The sequence below is a fragment of the Nycticebus coucang genome, chromosome 3, assembly GCF_027406575.1.
Source record: "Nycticebus coucang isolate mNycCou1 chromosome 3, mNycCou1.pri, whole genome shotgun sequence".
Lineage (NCBI taxonomy): Eukaryota > Metazoa > Chordata > Mammalia > Primates > Lorisidae > Nycticebus > Nycticebus coucang.
Genome location: NC_069782.1, coordinates 126545501 through 126563700, shown reverse-complemented (window position 1 = coordinate 126563700; position 18200 = coordinate 126545501). Strand labels below are relative to the sequence as shown.

Below are 18200 nucleotides of genomic sequence, written 5' to 3'. Positions count from 1 at the left end.
CCCCACAGCATTAGTCTCAACCCTTATTGTTTCTTGCCTGTACTGGTGCAATAGTCTCTAACTGGCATCAGTGATTTTAATCTTGCTTGTATCAAGAATAAACTCGTCATGTTCTCTTTAGTCCTGTGCCTCTGGTGTGCTGCTGGCTGGCCTGAGCATCCACCCTCATCTTCCTGGTGAACCCCAGCTCTTGCTGCAGGATTTAGCAACAATGTCACCTTATCTGAAAGTTGCTGCTGACTAGCCTCTTAGGCCTGACTGCACCCAGCCAGTTCTGACCTCCCATCCTTCCTGGGCATACTGGGATGAGGATACTGATCAATGAGGGCTTCCTTACTGTCCCTTACCCAGGCTGTGAACACTAGATGTGAGAACTAGGCTGCGTTCAGCTTTCGGAACCATGCGCTTGTGAAGGACAAGACTTTAGAGACTTTGTAAGTTACGCTTTCAACTCCATCACTTACTGCTCTTGGGACCTTAGGTTACTTGACTTTTCCCAGCTTTGCTTTCCCCGTCTTTAGAACGTGGATAGTAATAGCATCTACCCCACAGGATGGTTGTGAGGACTCAGCAGGATCATGAGTGTAAGGTGCTTGGCATGGTGTTCAGCTTTGTAAAAGCTAATAAATGGTAGTTATTATTTTTACCACAAAGAGTCTCTGACACAAAAGAGACAGCCATTAAATATTATCTTCCTTTCCTACTTTCTGCCACAGTGCCTGACATACCACACTATGGTGGTTGAATAAATGATGGGCCAAATTCCTGAAGGACAAGCCTGTTAAGTTCTTTTCCCTGATTGCAACTATGAAAAACTTTCTATTAAAAAGGTGCCAGCCATATACACCGAGGCTCAAACCTGGCCCGGGCCTGCTAAAACAACAATGACAACTGCAACAATAACAAAAATAGCTGGGTGTTGTGGCAGGCGCCTGTAGTCCTAGCTACATGGGAGGTTGAGGCAAGAGAATCGCTTAAGCCCAAGAGGTTGAGGTTGCTGTGAGTTTTGACACCAGAGCACTCTACCGAGGGTGACATAGTGAGACTCTGTCTCAAAAAAAAAAAAATTTAGACACCTTAGTCTGGTCCTCAAAGTCCTTCAGGATCTGTCCCCAGTCTACTTTCCCAGTTTACCTTCAAAAAATCACCTCCTTACCAAAGGCATAGCTCAGATAGCCTTGGACACCCTGAGAGGTTGAAGACCTTCTCCTGCGCCCCCTTCTGACCTATGCTTCAGTCATGTATTCTTTAGCAATTGATGGGTTGATTGAACAGCCACCATGTGTAAACACTGGGGCAAGCTCTGATGGTGCCAGAATGGACCAGACTCATGGGGCTCACAGTCAGTGGAGGAGTTAGAGAAGAAAATGTAGTTCTATTAATGGTGCAGCAGTGAACGTGAAATTTATGAGGGGCCTTAGCAAGCACTGATGCAGCCTCTTCAGTCTACAAATGAGAAAGCTGAAGGGGTTTCTGGCTTGTCTTCTCACCATTCATTCACCGGAAGGTTTCTTAAGGCAGAGCAAGAATCTTTAAGCATCATTACACACTTTCATATGCTTACTTAGCACAGTGCCTTGCACATAATAAGTGCTCAAGAAAGAACTTTTGGGTACGTAACTGAGTTAAACTGACCAGAACCAGTCCTCCTCACATCTAGCTGAGATCCGAAGGCTACTAGCTATCTAGCCAATATTAATTCTTCCCTTTTTCAATGAGGGAGAGGGACTGCAAGGTACCCAACTAAAAGATGACATTTCACAGCCCCCTCTGCAGCTTTGTTTAGCTACGTTACTAAGTTCTGGCCGATCAGTGTAAGAGGAACTGACTGACAGGACACTGAGTCACTGGGAAGTGCAATCTTTTGGCTTTTCCTCCCTCCCTTCCTTCTAACATAGACTTGGCCTTAGCGTGAATTTTGACTGTGATAGTTGGAGCTCCTGCAGCCTATCTTTGGAGCATGAGGGGAAGGTGGAAGCCATACACTATTGAGATTGAAGCAGAAAAGAAGAGGGATTCCAGGACCCTGAAGATTCTGTGGAGCTGCTATACCAGCCTGGGCTGCACGCTACCTCCTGATTTGTTTTGTTTTGTTTTGTTTTGTTTTTTGAGACAGAGTCTCACTTTGTCACCCTTGGTAGAGTGCTGTGGCATCATAGCTCACAGCAACCTCAAACTCTTGGGCTCAAGAGATCCTTTTGCTTCAGCCTCCCGAGTAGCTGGGACTACAGATGCCCACCACAATACCCAGCTATTTTTAGAGACTAGGTCTTGCTCTGGCTCAGGCTAGTCTCGAACCTGTGAGCTCAGGCAATCCACTCTCCTGTGCCTCCCAAGTGCTGGGATTACAGGCATGAGCCCACTTGCCCGGCCCCTACCTCTTGATTTCTTGAATGGAGAGAATTAACCTTTGCCTGTTTAAGGCACTCTAGTGAGGGCTCTGTTACACCAGCTGAACTCAATTCCTTATTGCTACAGAGGCCTTGACGAGAATGGGGATTTGAAATGGTAAGGGAGAAAAGGTTTAATTGTGAAGTGGAGAGAGAACAGACCTTCCCTACTTTGAGCAGGAGACCAACTGCCATGGCCACAGACCGGTCCTGTTCAGCCTGGGAGGAGACACACCTCCTCTCCAGCAAATCAGGCTCTTTACCCCAGACTTACTCGAGGAAGTAAGCTCTTCTTTCTGAAAACTCCTCTTTGGCCAAATGGAATGTTAATACTGTAGAAGTGGAGGGACACTGTCCTTCTGGAGCAGCAGTGTCCCAGGCACTGAGCTAAGCACTTCACATGCATTGTCTCATTAAGCCTCATAACAGCAACCCCATTTTCAGATGAGGAAACTGGCTATCAGAGCTCAGCCCCTTGCCCCAGGTCACACAACTAGAATGTGGCTCCAAACCCAGCTTCTCAGTACAACGTCTGGGCTTTAATATAGCTCCAGCAGTTAAAACCCTCCACAGCAGCTGCAACCGCACCGTGTTGGTCATAATACCCAGAGCTTGAGCCCTAAGTTAAACATGCAGACCATCTGCTTCCTCTTTGTTTGGGGCAAGAGCCTAAGCCTCAATTTCCCTTTCCTTCTGTCCAGTGTCAAAACAGATTACAAACCCCCTGACCTAAAAATAGCCTTCCTGCTCTCCATGGCCTCAGTGCTTTGGGTGTGGTAGCTGTGATCCTTTCAGCAGTCTTGCAGACAGTTTTAAGCTGGGTACAGTGGCTCATACCTGTAATCCCAACACTTTGGGAGGCTAAAGCAGGGGGATCACTTGAGGCTAGGACTTCAAGACTGGCCTGGGGACTGGGCATGGTGGCTCGCACCTGTAATCCTAGCACCCTGGGAGGCCAACGTAGGATTACTTGATCTCAGGATTTTTTTTTTTTTTATTTTTTATTTTTTTAATTTTTTTATTAAATCATAACTGTATATAATGATATGATTATGGGGCATCATACACTCACTACATAAACCATTTGACACATTTTTATCACAGTGGTTAACATAGCCTTTCTGGCGTTATCTCAGTTACTGTGCCAAAACATTTACATTCTACATTTACCAAGTTTCGCAATTGATCTCAGGATTTTAAGGCCAGCCTGAGCAAAAGCAAGGCCTTATCTCTACTAAAAATAAAAAGAAATCAGCCAGGTATGGCAGGCGCCTATAGTTCCAGCTACTAAGAGACTGAGGGAGAAGGATCTCTTGAACTCAGGAGTTTGAGGTTGCTATGAGCTAGGCTGATGCCCTGGCAGTCTAGCCTGGGTAAGAGAGTGAGACTCTGTCTCTACAAAAAAAAAAAAAAAATTAGCTGGGCTTGGTGGTGTGTATTGGCAGCTGAAATTCAGCGGTGAGGAGGTTAATCTTTCACCAAGGAGGTGAGGCTCCAGAGTGCAGAGTGGGAGAGAGTGTGTTGGGGCGTGTGGATGCCACTGGTTCCCTTTCCTGGCACCACAGGCTTCCTGCAGGAGGCTCTGAAACAGTTGCACGGGGCTGGAGGCAGATTCATCCCTCCTTTTCCCCTTCCTTCTTCTCTGCAGTGCCCATTCCAGACTGGTGCTTCATCCAGTTGTGACATAGTCTCAGTTGCAGGCCAGTAGAGAAAGGAAGGGCTACCACTACCCTGGGCCTCTTGAATCTCCGCAGAGGATTTGTGAAATTCCAGCCTACCAGTGGGTGTTGCAATTGGCCCCTGCAGGTTGTTTGTAGAGCTCCCTCTGGTGGCAAAGATGCTCCACTGATGCCTTTCACAGAGTTAGATTCAGTGAACTGTTTCTGAATTGTCCACAGGTTGACACTGACATGCACTTTTTATTTTATTTATTTATTTATTTTTGCAGTTTTTGGCCAGGGATGGGTTTGAACCCGCCACCTCCAGCATATGAGGCCGGTGCCCTACTCCTTTGAGCCACAGGCACTGCCCTACATGCACTTTTATATGGAATCCTCACTGCAGCCCAGTGGGTTCAGAATTATCACAACTTAAAAAAACATGAAACAGGGCGGCGCCTGTGGCTCAGTCGGTAGGACGCCGGCCCCATATACTGAGGGTAGCCGGTTCAAACCCGGCCCTGGCCAAACTGCAACCAAAAAATAGCTGGGCTTTGTGGCGGGCGCCTGTAGTCCCAGCTACTCGGGAGGCTGAGGCAAGAGAATCGCTTAAGCCCAGGAGTTAGAGGTTGCTGTGAGCTGTGTGATGCCACGGCACTCTACCGAGGGCTATAAAGTGAAACTCTGTCTCTACAAAAAAAAAAAAATATATATGAAACAGACACTTAGAGGAGTTAAATACTTTTCTCAAAATCACAATTAAAGTAAATTCAGTCTTTACTTTTTTGAGACAGAGTCTCACTATATCACCCTCGGTAGAGTGCTACAGCATCACAGCTCACAGCAACCTCAAAGTCTTGGGCTTAAGTGATTCTCTTGTCTCAGCCTCCCAAGTAGCTGGGACTACAGGCGCCCACCACAACGCCTGGCCATTTTTTGGTTACAGTTGTCATTGTTGTTTGGCAGGCTCTGGGCCGGGTTTGAACTCTCCAGCCCCAGTGTATGTGCCTGGCACCCTAGCTACTGAGCTATAGGTGCTGAGCCAGTAAGTGTAGTCTTGAACCAAACACTTTCTCTTCTATCCCTCAGCAGTTGTCCTCAAGCCTAGACCTCCGGAGGGGAGCACCAGCCTGCTTACCATAGTTGCTACACTCTACTCTCTCTTCCTCCTTTGGTCACCAGTTCCCTTTTCTCAGCCTTCCTGCCCAGGCCTCAGCCTGTGTCCCAGGAGCGGGGCCCACAGGAAGATGGTGATGCAGACTCTGGAGGCTGGAGGGCTGTGGCCCAGAAGTGCTGCTGACTTCTGTCTTCTCCGCACTGACACTTTTCTCATATTAAGTCTTTACAAACTCTCTGATCTATGTGTAAGGACCACTTTGTATATTTAGCAAACCTGTGAAGAGAAAAGTGCAAAAATATAGAGAGAAAAGTGCAAAAATATAAACACACAGCTCAATGAAGCATACACAGTGAATACATCCACATAAACTGCCCTCTGATGAAGAAATTGGAATATAACCACACCTTTTGTGTACTCTCAGTTATTACCACCTCCCAATGGAAATTGTAATCCTGATTTCTAATATTATAGATTAGTTATCCCTGTTTTTGAACTTCATCTAAATGAATTATGCAAAATTGGGTGGCGCCTGTGGCTCAGTGAGTAGGGCATTGGCCCCATATACCAAGGGCGGTGGGTTCAAACCTGGCCCGGGCCAAACTACAACAAAAAATAGCCAGGCGTTGTGGTGGGCACCTGTAGTCCCAGCTACTTGGGAGGCTGAGGCAAGAGAATTGCCTAAGCCCAAGAGTTGGAGGTTGCTGTGAGCTGTGATGCCATGGCACTCTACCCAGGGTGATAAAGTAAGACTCTATCTCTCTAAAAAAAAAAAAAATGAATTAGGCAAAATGAATTCTTTTTTTTTTTTTCTTTTTGAGACAGAGCCCTCAAGCTGTTGCCCTGGGACCACAACGCCCAGCTATTTTTTTGTTGCAATTGTCATTGTTGTTTAGCTGGCCCTGGTTGGGTTCAAACCTGCCAGCCTGGGTGTATGTGGCCGGTGCAGTAACCGCTGTGCTACAGGCACCAAACCCAAAATGAATTCTTTTATGTCCAAAGTTTTACCCTGGGGTTGAATGCCATGGTGTCATAGTTCACAGCAACCTCAATCTCCTGGGCTGAAGCAATCCTCATGCCTCAGCTTCCTGGGTAGCTGGGAACTATAGGTGTATGCCACAATGCCCAGCTGAGTTTTCTACTTTAGTAGACATGGGGGTCTTACTCTTGTTCAGGCTGGTCTTGAACTCCTGAGCCCGAGCAATCCAAGCACCTCGGCCACCCAGAGTACTAAGATTATAGTCATGAGCCACCGTGCCCGATCTTATCCAGAGTTTTTTACTCAATTTAGATCGAGCATGTTGTTGCATGTTGCAGTAGTTTGTTCTTTCTAATTGCTCTGTGTGTATATATGTGTGTGTATACATACGTATGTATATCATGTAGACGTTGCTGTATATAGCCACGTTTGGGTGCTGGCAGAAGGATTTTGAGGAGGGTCTTAGGGAAGTGGGAATCAGTTCTGGACCAGTTGCCAGTTCTAAAGGGGACTTAGGGCTCAGCACCCATAGCTCAGTGGGTAGGGCAATGGTCACATACACCAAGGCAGGCGGGTTCTAACCCAGCCAGGGCCTGCTAAACAACAATGACAACTGCAACAAAAAAATAGCCGGGCATTGGGGCAGGCGCCTATAGTTCCAGCTACTTGGGAGGCTGAAGCAAGAGAATCACTTAAGCCCAAAAGTTTGAGTTTGAGGTTGCTATGAGCTGTGACGCCATGGCACTCTACCCAGGGCAACATAATGAGACTTTATGTCAAAATGAAAAAAAAAAAGTGGAATTAGGAGAACAGGGGATTAACTAGGGATTGAATGCTGTTGTTAATAACTCTTAATAGGAGCTCATGTTACTCATGACATAGAAAGCCAATAACTGAGACAACCAGGATTGTCAAGGAAGAAAGGATTTATGGCAGGAGATTCATCTGTTGGGAGGGGGAGATAAAGACTGCCTCAAATATGCCTCTTGACCAACAGGGTCAGAAGGATTAATTAATCAATTATTTAATTTAGAGAAAAAGTCTAACTTTGTTGTTCCTGGTAGAATGCTGTGGTGTCATAGCTCCCAGCAACCTCCAACTCTCGGCCTCAAGCGATTCTCTTGCCTCAGCCTCCTGGGTAGCTGGGACTACAGGCACCTGTCACAATGCCCGGCTATGTGTTTTAGAGACAGAGTCTTGCTCTTGCTCAGGCTGTTCTCAAATTCATGACCTCAGGTGATCCACCCACCTCGGCCTCCCAAAATGCTGGGATTACAGGCATGAACCACTGCACCTGGCCTATTTTTTTTTTTTTTTTTTTGTGGTCTTTGGCTGGGGCTGGGTTTGAACCCGCCACCTCCAGCATATGGGACTGGCGCCCTACTCCTTGAGCCACAGGCACCACCCTTGAGATAGAGTCTCCTTTTGTTGACCTGGGTAGAGTGCTGTGGCATCATAGCTCATGGCAACCTCAAACTCGTGGGCTCAAGAGATCCTCTTGCCTCAGCCCCTCACCCCCCACACACACAATAGCTGGGAATACAGGAGCCCACCACAACGCCTAGCTAGTTTTTCTATCTTTAGTAGAGACAGGATCTTATTCTTGCTCAGGTTGGTCTCGAACTCATGAGCTCAAGCAATCCACCTACCTTGACCTTCTGGAGTTCTAGAATTACAGGTGTGAGCCACCACACATGACCCTGGATCAGGGTTTTTTTATGGAGGTGAAAATAAATGAATAATCAATGAGGAGATGAGGAGAGTGAGCATGATTATGTGTTTGGGGATGGAGCACAAGGGACACAGAACAGTGAGAAATCGTGCTAGTATATAAAACATCCCATAAATAAAAAAATGATGGATAAGTCACTTCCAGGGCAGGGATTTTGGTATTATAATGAGCCAGGGGTTAATATTGGTCATTCTTTCAGCCTTGTGTATAAGGTCACTGGCTCCTTGGGCATAGTCTGTGGTGGTGTATCATTTATCTTGTCTTTTCCAGACAAACAGGAGGGGTAAGACTATGTAGTTATCTCATAGCTACAATGAGGTTCTGCCATTCCTGGGAAAGAAACTCAAAAGGGAATGAATCAGTAGAACAGAGAGTTACCCAGTTCTGGTCAGGAATTCTTACTGGCCTGAAAACTTGTTTTTTTTTTTTTTTTTTTTGAGACAGAGCCTCAAGCTGTCGCCCTGGGCAGAGTGTAATGGCATCACAGCTTACAGCAACCTCCAATTCCTGGGCTCAAGCACTTCTCCTGCCTCCACCTCCAGTGAGCTGGGACTACAGGCACCCGCCACAACGCCCAGCTATTTTTTGGTTGCAGCCGTCATTGTTGTTTGGCGGCTTGGGCTGGATTCGACTCTGCCAGCTCAGGTGTATGTGGTTGGCGCCTCAGCCGCTTGGGCCGGGAACTTAAAATAGAAGAGAAGTACCAAAACCCAGCCACTAGCCAAGGTTTTGACTCTCACATAAATTAGTTTCTATGCTTGGCCAAGCGAGGTGGCTCACGCCTGTAATTGTAGCGCTCTGGGAGGCTGGGGCCGGTAGATTGCTTGAGCTCGTGAGTTCCACACCACCTGAGCAAGAGCAAGACCCCGTGGCTACTAAAAATAGAAAGGCTAGCCAGGTGTTGTGGTGGGCTCCTGTAGTCCCTGCTACTTGGGACGCTGAAGCAAGAGGAGCGCTTGAGCTCAAGAGTTTGAGGTTGCTGTGAATCATGAAGCCATGGCACTCTACCCAGGACAACAGAGTTAAGACTTCTCAAAAAAAAGAAAGACAAATTAGATTCTCAAAAGTCATATGTATGTATGTTTCTTTGTTTTTACTTTGCAAAAGAACTTAAGTTTTATAAGGCTGACCCTGTGGTTAAGAACCGTGGCCTTGGGAATACTCAGCACCACAATGACCTCGCTTGTAACTGCTCTCCTACGAGCCCCGCCCCAACCACAGTCGGGAGGGGACTTAAAACCGGACATTGACCGTTTTGTCACTTTAACGTACGCGAATCCGGAAGTGACGCAGAGGAAGAGGAAGTGAAGCAGACCGGCACCCATGTGGGTTCTGAGCGTGTTTCTGCGTCTCTGGAAGCCGGTCCTGTAAACTCATTTGAGGCCACCGCTTAGTCAACATGGGTCGCACGGGGAAGTTGCCCTCCGGTGTCTCGGCTAAGTTGAAGCGCTGGAAGAAGGGCCACAGCAGCGACAGCAACCCGGCCATCTGCCGCCACCGCCAGGCCGCCCGCAGCCGCTTCTTCAGCCGGCCCTCAGGTAGCAGGGTGGAGACCCGAGGGCTCCGACGGCGGGGTTCTGGGCAGGCCTCTGTCCAGACGGATCTGGGACCTCTGGAAGGTCCAGGACCTCTGGACCTTTCATCTCCTAAAATGTCGGATCTGGAACCCACTATGAAGGTCCACCCTTCTCATTTGACAGATGCGGGCACTGAGGTCGAGTACTGCGCGTGCCAGAGTTGGGACTAGTGGTACATTTAATCTTGGGCAGCTCTCTACAGACCGCTTCCACCTCCATTTATTTTCCAGAACCTATGAGTGTAGGTCCCACCCTACTTCTACCAGTGCTGACGCCATTGGCATAGGAAAGTAGAAATTTTTACATGGATCATTCCCTTTCTCCTTGATTGTCTAAGTTTCAGGCAGCATATGGGCTTATGAGGCAGGCCATAGTCAGCATTTAGCTTCTTGTGTGGGGATCTGGACTGGGCAGCTTTGTTTGCCCCAAGGGTTGTTATGTTCTCTTGGCTGAAAGGAGGTTTGGGTAGAAGTGGGGACCTAACTCTGTGCCTCTGGTTCTCAGAAAAGAGTGACCTGACTGTCGACGCTGTGAAGTTACATAATGAGCTGCAGTCAGGGTCCCTGCACCTGGGCAAAAGTGAAGCCCCTGAGATGGCCATGGAAGAAGAAGAAGGATTGGATGTGGCTCTCACTGACAGGTCTTCAGGTACCTTCCTGAGTGGCCTGTCTGACTGCACAAATGTCACCTTCAGCAAAGTACAGCGCTTCTGGGAATCTAACTCAGCTGCCCATAAGGAGGTAAGGGGGAGGGTCTGGGTGAGTGGAGATAATAAGAAAGAGCCAGACACGTGCCTTTTATTTTCTTCTGGCTGCAGCTGACTGGTGACAGCAGCTGCTATTTCTGGACGATGTTTCATCTCCTATCCTTGTGTCCTCTTCTAGGGCAGGTTCCAGTTTCCCTTTTAAGGTTCCATCTCCCCTGCTGAAGTGTAAAGTCTTTGAGGGTAGAAATGTCTTCTAAACATTTATTGCCTCAACTGTACCTAACATAGTACTTCTCACACAAAACATTCTCTTCTTTTTCTTTTTTTTGAGACAGTCTATGTCGCTCTGGGTAGAGTACCTTGGCATCACAGCTCACAGCAACCTCCAACTCCTGGGCTTAAGCGATTCTCTTGCCTCAGCCTCCCAAGTAGCTGGGACTACAGGCACCTGCCACAATGCCCAGCTATTTGTTGGTTGGGTCGCACGGGGAAGTTGCCCTCCGGTGTCATTGTTGTCATTGTTGCTTGGCCAGCCCAAGCTGGATTCGAACCTGCCAGCTCTGGTGTATGTTGCTGGTGACCTAGCCGCTGAGCTACAGGCGCTGAACCTTCTTTCTGTCTTTCTTTTTTTTGAGACATAGTCTCACACAGTCACCCTGGGCAGAGTGCTGTGGTGTAATAGCTCACAGCAACCTCAAACTGTTGAGTTCAAGTGATCCTCTTGTCTCAGCCTTCCTTAGTGGGGACTACAGGCACCCACCACAATACCTAGCTAGTTTTTCTATTTTTATATGTTTATTTTGAGACAGAATCTCCACTCTGTTGCCCTTGGTAGAGTGCTGTGGCGTCACAGATTCTCCTGCCTCAGCCTCCTGAGTAGCCGTAACTACAGGCACCTGCCACAACGTCTGGCTATTTTTTTGTTGCAGTTTGGCTGGGGCCGAGTTTGAACCTGCCAGCCTTGGTATGTGGGGCCAGCAGCCTACCCACTGAGCCACAGACACCACCCAGTTTTTCTATTTTTAGTAGAGATAGGGTCTCACTCTTATTCAGGCTGATCTAGAATTCCTGAGCTCAAGTAATCCACCTGCCTGGTCTCCCAGAGTGCTGGGATTATAGGTGTGAGCCACTGTGCCCAGCCTGGGTCAAGTATTAGTTTTGAAATTTAATTAATTAAAATTAAAAAATGAGGGTGGCACCTGTGGGCTCAGGGAGTAGGGCACTGGCCCCATATACCAAGGGTGGTGGGTTCGAACCTGGCCCCGGCCAAACTGCAACAAAAAAATAGCTGGGTGTTGTGGCAGACACCTGTAGTCCCAGCTACTCGGGAGGCTGAGGCAAGAGAATCTCTTAAGCCCAGGAGTTGGAGGTTGCTGTGAGCTGTGTGATGCCACAGCACTCTACCAAGGGCGATAGAGTGAGCAACCTCAAATTCTCGGGCTCAAGCAATTTCTTACTGTAGTTTCCCAAGTAGCTAGAACTACAGACACCTGCCACCACGCCCAGCTAGTTTTTTTATTTTTAGTAGAGACAGAGTCTCACTCTTCCTTAGGCTCTGTGTCTACAAAAATATATATTAAAATATGAAAGATTCAGTTCTTCAGTCACACTAGCTGCCTTTTCCCTGTTTTTTGTTTTGAGACAGAGTCTCACTCTTTCATCCTGGGCAGAATGCCATGGTGTCATCATAATCATAGCTCACAGCAACCTCAAATTCTTGGGCTCAAGCGATTCTCTTGCTGTAGTCTCCCAAGTAGCTAGAACTACAGATACCTGCCACCACACAGCTAGTTTTTCTTTTTTTTTTTTTTAATTTGGCCGGGGCTGGGTTTGAACCCGCCACCTCCGGCATATGGGACCGGCGCCCTACCCGCTGAGCCACAGGCGCCGCCCTCACAGCTAGTTTTTCTATTTTTAGTGGAGACAGAGTCTCACTCTTCCTTAGGCTCATCTGGAACTCCTGAGTTCAAATGATCTTCCTGTCTCTGCCTCCCAGAATGCTAGGATTACAGGTATGAGCCACTGTGCCTGGCCTTGTTCCATCACTTTAATTTTTTTTTTGAGACAGAGTGCGGGTAGAGTATGGTGGTGTCATAGCTCACAGTAACCTCAAACTCTTGCACTCAAGTGATTCTCTTGCCTCAGTCTCCCGAGTAGCTGGGACTATAGGCGCCCACCACACCACCCAGCTATTTTTTTTTTTTTTTTTGTAGAGACAGAGTCTCACTTTATTGCCCTTGGTGGAGTGCCATGGCGTCACACAGCTTACAGTATCCTCCAACTCCTGGAGCTTTAGGCGATTCTCTTGCCTCAGCCTCCCAAGTAGCTGGGACTACAGGCATCCACCACAATGCCTGGCTATTTTTTTTGTTGTTGCAGTTTGGCTGGGGCTGGGTTTGAACCTGCCACCCTCGGTATATGGGGCCGGTGCCCTACTCACTGAGCCATAGGCGCCACCCAACACCCAGCTATTTTTAGAGCTGGGGGTCTCGATCTTGCTCAGGCTGGTCTCGAACCTGTGAGCTCAGGCAATCCACCTGCCTCAGCCTCCTGAAGTACTAGGATTACAGCTGTGAGCCACCACGCCCAGCCCATCATTCAGATCTTCTATAAGAGACAGAGTCCTTTAGATGGAACTTTAGAAAACACATTCTGAGTCTTCCTGTTTACTAGGCACTGTGTACCCCTGCTGTGAATGGTGCATATCTTGTCTGTCTCTGGGCTTCATCAGGAATTCCGTTTGTGAAGGAGCAGGAAGAAAAGGCTATCTTGCAGTGGAATTAAGTCTAAGTCATGTGCTTTCTCCCTTGTGTGCAGATCTGTGCAGTTCTGGCTGCCGTCACTGAGGTGATTCGCTCCCAAGGAGGGAAGGAGACTGAAACTGAGTACTTTGCTGCTCTGGTGAGTTGGGGCCACTTAGGGGTGGCTGTTAAAAGCATCAAGTTTTGCAGGCTATAGAGAGGAGACAAGAGCTCTTGGCATGTGGGAATGGAGGAGGACAATCTTGACTAGGTAAAAGTGCTTCAGTCATTTTTAAGTGCCTTGGTAAGCTGGTGGTATGTGTGGTGGCATTCTTGTAAAACAAAAATCTACTGTTTTCTTGTTCTTTTGGGTTTGTTGTTTTGTGTTGTTTTATTTATTTATTTATTTATTTATTTATTTTTTCGAGATAGAGCCTCAAGCTGTTGCCCTGGGTAGAGTGCTGTGGCATCACAGCTCACAGCAACCTCCAACTCCTGTGCTCAAGTGATTCTCTCTGCCTCCCAAGTAGCTGGGACTATAGGCCCCTGCCACAATGCCCAGCTATTTTTTGGTTGCAGCCGTCATTGTTTTTTGGCGGGGCCAGGCTGGATTTGAACCCGCCAGCTCAGATGTATGTGGCTGGCGCCTTAGCTGCTTTAGCCACAGGCACTGAGCCTGTTTTGTTTTATTTTTGACAGAATCAGTTTGTCTCCCTGGCGAGCGTGCAGTGACAACATCAGCTCACTGGAACTCTTGGGCTCAAGTGATCGTCCTGTCTCAGCCTCCCAAGCAGCTGGGACTATTGGTGCACACCACCATGCCTGACTGATTTTTTTTCTATTTTTGGTAGAGATGGGGTCTTGCTGAGGCTGCTTTTTTTTTTTTTTTTTGTAGAGACAGAGTCTCACTTTATGGCCCTCGGTAGAGTGCCGTGGCATCACACAGCTCACAGCAACCTCCAACTCCTGGGCTTTAGCAATTCTCTTGCCTCAGCCTCCCAAGTAGCTGGGACTACAGGCGCCTGCCACAACGCCCAGCTATTTTTTGGTTGCAGTTTAGCCAGGGCTGGGTTTGAACCCGCCACCCTCAGTATATGGGGCCGGCGCCCTACCGACTGAGCCATAGGCGCCGCCCGCTGAGACTGCTCTTAAACTCCTGACCTCCAGTGATCCGCCTACCTTGGACTCCCGTGAACTACTATGCCCAGCTGTTTCTTTCTTTCTTTTTTTTTTTTTAGAGACAGAGTCTCACTTTATCACCCTCAGTAGAGTGCTATGACATTACAGCTCACAGCAACCTCCAACTCCTGGGTTTAGGCGATTCTCTTGCCTCAGCCTCCCGAGTAGCTGGGACTATAGGCGCCTGCCACAATGCCTGGCTATTTTTTTTGTTGCAGTTTAGCCGGGGCTGGATTTGAACCCATCACCCTTGGTATATGGGGCCGGCACTCTACTCACTGAGCCACAGGTGCCTTCCGGTTTTTTCTTTCTTAATCTATGAAAATGAATTAGGTCTGGGGGATGCTCTATAAAAAGCTTTTTTAAAGTATGGCATGGTTAGGTCAAAGTTATATCCATAATGATTCTAGAACATTAATTACCTTTTTCACTCTAATGAGTATACCATAGAGTTTTCCTGAAGTTACACGATAACATGATGACATTATTTTGACAGCTGATAATAGAATTGTGCTTGTATATTCTTGTGTTTTGTTTTTTTGTTTTGAGACAGAGTCTCACTTTGTCACCCTTGATAGGGTGTCCTGTCGTCACAGCTCACAGCAACCTCAAATTCTTCGGCTCAAGTGATTCTTCCTCAGCCTCCTGAGTAGCTGGGACTAGAGATGCTCTCCAGAATGCTAAGCTATTTTTAGAGACAGAGTCTTGCTCTTGCTCAGGCTGGTCTCAAACTTATAAGTTCAAGCAATTCAGCTACCTTGGCCCCCCAGAGTGCTAGGATTACAGGCATGAACCACTGTTCCTAGCCCTGTATTCTTGTGTTTTAAAAATTATTCACAGCAACCTCAGCCTCCTGAGCTCAAGCGATTCTCCTGCCTCTGCCTCCCAAGTAGCTGGGATTACAGACACCCGCCACAATGCCTGGCTGTTTTTTGGTTGCAGCCGTCATTGTTGTTTGGCAGGCTCAGGCTGGATTCGAACCCACCAGCTCAGGTGTATGTGGCTGGCTCTTTAGCTGATTGAGCCACAGGCACCGAGCCTCAGTTTTAATTTTTAATGTGGTAATTTTTTTTTGAGACAGAATCTTCATTCTGTCACCGTGGATAGAGTGCTGTGGTGTCATCATAGCACACAGCAACCTCAAACTCTTGGGTTCAAGAAATCCTCTTGCCTTAGCCACTCAAGTAGGTGTCCACCACAGTGCCCGGCTAGGTTTTTCTGTTTTTAGTAGAGGCAGGAGTTTTGGCTCTTTTTTAGGCTGGCCTTGAACTTCTGAGCTCAAGCAATCCACCTGTCTTAGCCTCCCAGAATGCTAGGATTATAGGCGTGAGCAACTATACCTGGCCTAATATAGTAAATATTGATAGATGTAATCTACATACACCTATGGGGGGGTCCTCAATAATTTTTTGGTGCATGTAAGTATAGCACAACTGCAGTAAAACAGAGGTTGGCAAACCATGGCCCATGGGGCAAATTTGAACTATGGGTTGTTCTTTTTTTTTTGTAGAGACGGAGTCTCACTTTATGGCCCTCGGTAGAGTACCGTGGCCTTACACAGCTCACAGCAACCTCCAACTCCTGGGCTTAAGCGATTCTCTTGCCTCAGCCTCCTGAGTAGCTGGGACTACAGGCGCCCGCCACAACACCCGGCTATTTTTTGGTTGCAGTTTGGCCGGGGCCGGGTTTGAACCCGCCACCCTCGGTATATGGGGCCGGTGCCTTACTGACTGAGCCACAGGCGTCGCCCCTATGGGTTGTTCTTATACAGCCTCAGAGCTAAGAATGGTTATTACATTTTATTTTATTTATTTATTTTTTAGAGACAGTCTCATTTTGTCACCCTCAGTGAGTGCCGTGGCATCACAGCTCACAGCAACCTCTAGCTCTTGGGCTTAGGCAATTCTCTTACCTCAGCCTCACGAGTAGCTGGGACTATAGGTGCCTGCCAAAATGCCTGGCTATTTTTTGTTGCAGTTTGGCAGGGGCCAGGTTCAAACCCGCCACCCTTGGTATGTGGAGCCGGCACCCTACTCACTGAGCCACAAGCACTGCCCAGTTATTACATATTTCAAGGATTGTTAAAACACACCCAAAAAGAAAAACATATACTAGAGACAGTGGCCTATAAAGCAGAAAATATTTACTATCTGACCCTGTACCAAAAGAGCTTGCTAACTCTTAGTGAAATAACTAGGTGGCAATATATGACACCTAGTGTCACAGGCAGTATGCCAGGCAGTATTTTACATATTTTACATGTATCAATTAAACATCACAACAACTTATACGGTATATAGTATTATCGTCCCTCTCTTATAAATGAAGAAACTGAGTCACAGGTTTACTTACTAGCCCAAAGTCACATAGTGGCCTAGCCTGAATTTGAACTTCTGTCATGGTTCCTGGTCATAACTACTCTGGCAAGGCACGTGGTTCCCCACCTGTTTTCTCTTTCCCGTTTGCACATTACAATGTTTTATCCATTCACACCACTTCAATCTGGCCTTCAGATGACAACAGTGGAAGCAGTGGAGTCCCCAGAGTCTCTGGCTGCTGTTGCTTATCTGCTGAACCTTGTCCTAAAGCGGTGAGTCCTGGCTCCTGTTTGAATCCTTTTAGAGGGGTGAAGGGAGTGTGAACAGAAGAAATAGGATTGGGGGATTTTTAAAGGTACTTTATTTTATTTTATTTTTTTTTAATTTTTTTTGTGTTTTTTTTCCATGTTTATTATTCTTAAAAAGGTACTTTATTTTTTAAGATGTAAAGTTCTTGAGATTAGTTGGACAACAGTGTGCATAACGTTACCGGTACTAAATTGTATACTAAAAAATGGTGGTTGAAATGGTAAATTTTATGTGTATTTTACTGCAATTAGAAATTTAAAAATAAAATAAAAAGCTTAAAAAGATACTTGTGTATCAGGTGCATTCTGCAACAACAGGTCCCTGGGCATGGCTTGTGCCACTATGGCAGAGATTGTGAGTGTTGGCACCTGGGGAAGAGGCATCCCTGGGTGTGAGTGGGACAGGAGGAATGTGATGGAATTTGGCCCTAGGCAGTCTGGAGACCTGCAGCTGGGGGAGGTAGAGAGAAGATTGGTGTCAATTTATGAGAGCCTGTCTTGTGGGCGGTACGAAGAATGGGTAGTAGAGAAGGTGAGGGAGGCAGAGCTCTGGGAAGGCACACCGATCTGGGGGCCAGGAAGGCTGAGCTTCATGGCTGAGCAACGAGGCCAACAGCCACCCTTCCTTCTGGCTGCCTTTCAGAGGTCCTCTGGGTGACCATCTCTGTTCTCTTCCCACAGGGTTCCCAGCCCTGTGCTCATCAAGAAGTTCTCTGATACCTCCAAAGCTTTCATGGATATATTGTCAGCCCAGGCCAGCAGCGGCTCCACTTCTGTCCTCCGATGGGTTAGTGCCTGGGGCTTAGTTTCTCTTCTGGAGTCTTCCAGAGCCCATCTGATTTAGTTAAAGGTTGGATGCTCTTTGGGAGGGGTTTAGCACTCCTAGGATCCCCAGACACATCCCTTTGGAATTTTCTGGAGTCATTGGGAACCTGGGCGCTTTCCTTCTGGATGAGGCTTTTGGAGCTGATGGACTCTGACTTTCTTCTTCAAGGTCCTCTCCTGCCTGGCCACCCTTTTGCGGAAGCAAGACCTAGAGGCCTGGGGTTATCCCATGACCCTCCAGGTGTACCATGGGCTGCTGAGCTTCACCGTGCATGCCAAGCCAAAGGTGAGATGGCTCAATCCCTAGACAGTAGAGTGGGGATCACTGCCAGTTTGCCAGCACTTAGAACAGTGCCTAGCTTGGTGGCCACTCAGTATTTGCCAGATAACTACCCTGTTTCCCCGAAAATAAGACATCCTCCGAAAATAAGACCTACTTATAGGAAAGATAAGACGTCCCCTGAAAATAAGACCTAGCGCATCTTTGGGAGCACACCTTAAAATAAGACACTGTCTTATTTTTGGGGAAACAAATGAATAAATCCTGTTTTCAAGATAAGCCTCAGCCTCCTGACTATAAAATTGGATAATACCAATCTTGGTACAGGGGAGTAGGGAGACTCTAGTTCAAGTAGTTGGGATGCTCAAGGCCATTTGGTGAGTTAGTAGG

General features: G+C 47.4%; 1 protein-coding gene across 1 annotated transcript in view; it reads left to right on the top strand.

The window, feature by feature from the left end:
• Positions 1-9140: 9140 nt before the first annotated feature.
• RRP12 (ribosomal RNA processing 12 homolog) overlaps positions 9141-18200 on the top strand; it is a 42794-nt gene continuing 33734 nt past the window's right edge. Inside the window, exons 1-6 of the mRNA XM_053583842.1 lie at positions 9141-9414; positions 9958-10193; positions 12977-13060; positions 16593-16669; positions 17387-17492; positions 17700-17816. Of these exons, the coding sequence (XP_053439817.1) occupies positions 9276-9414; positions 9958-10193; positions 12977-13060; positions 16593-16669; positions 17387-17492; positions 17700-17816 (759 nt within the window). The 5' untranslated portion in view covers positions 9141-9275. The remainder of the gene's footprint in view (positions 9415-9957; positions 10194-12976; positions 13061-16592; positions 16670-17386; positions 17493-17699; positions 17817-18200) is intronic.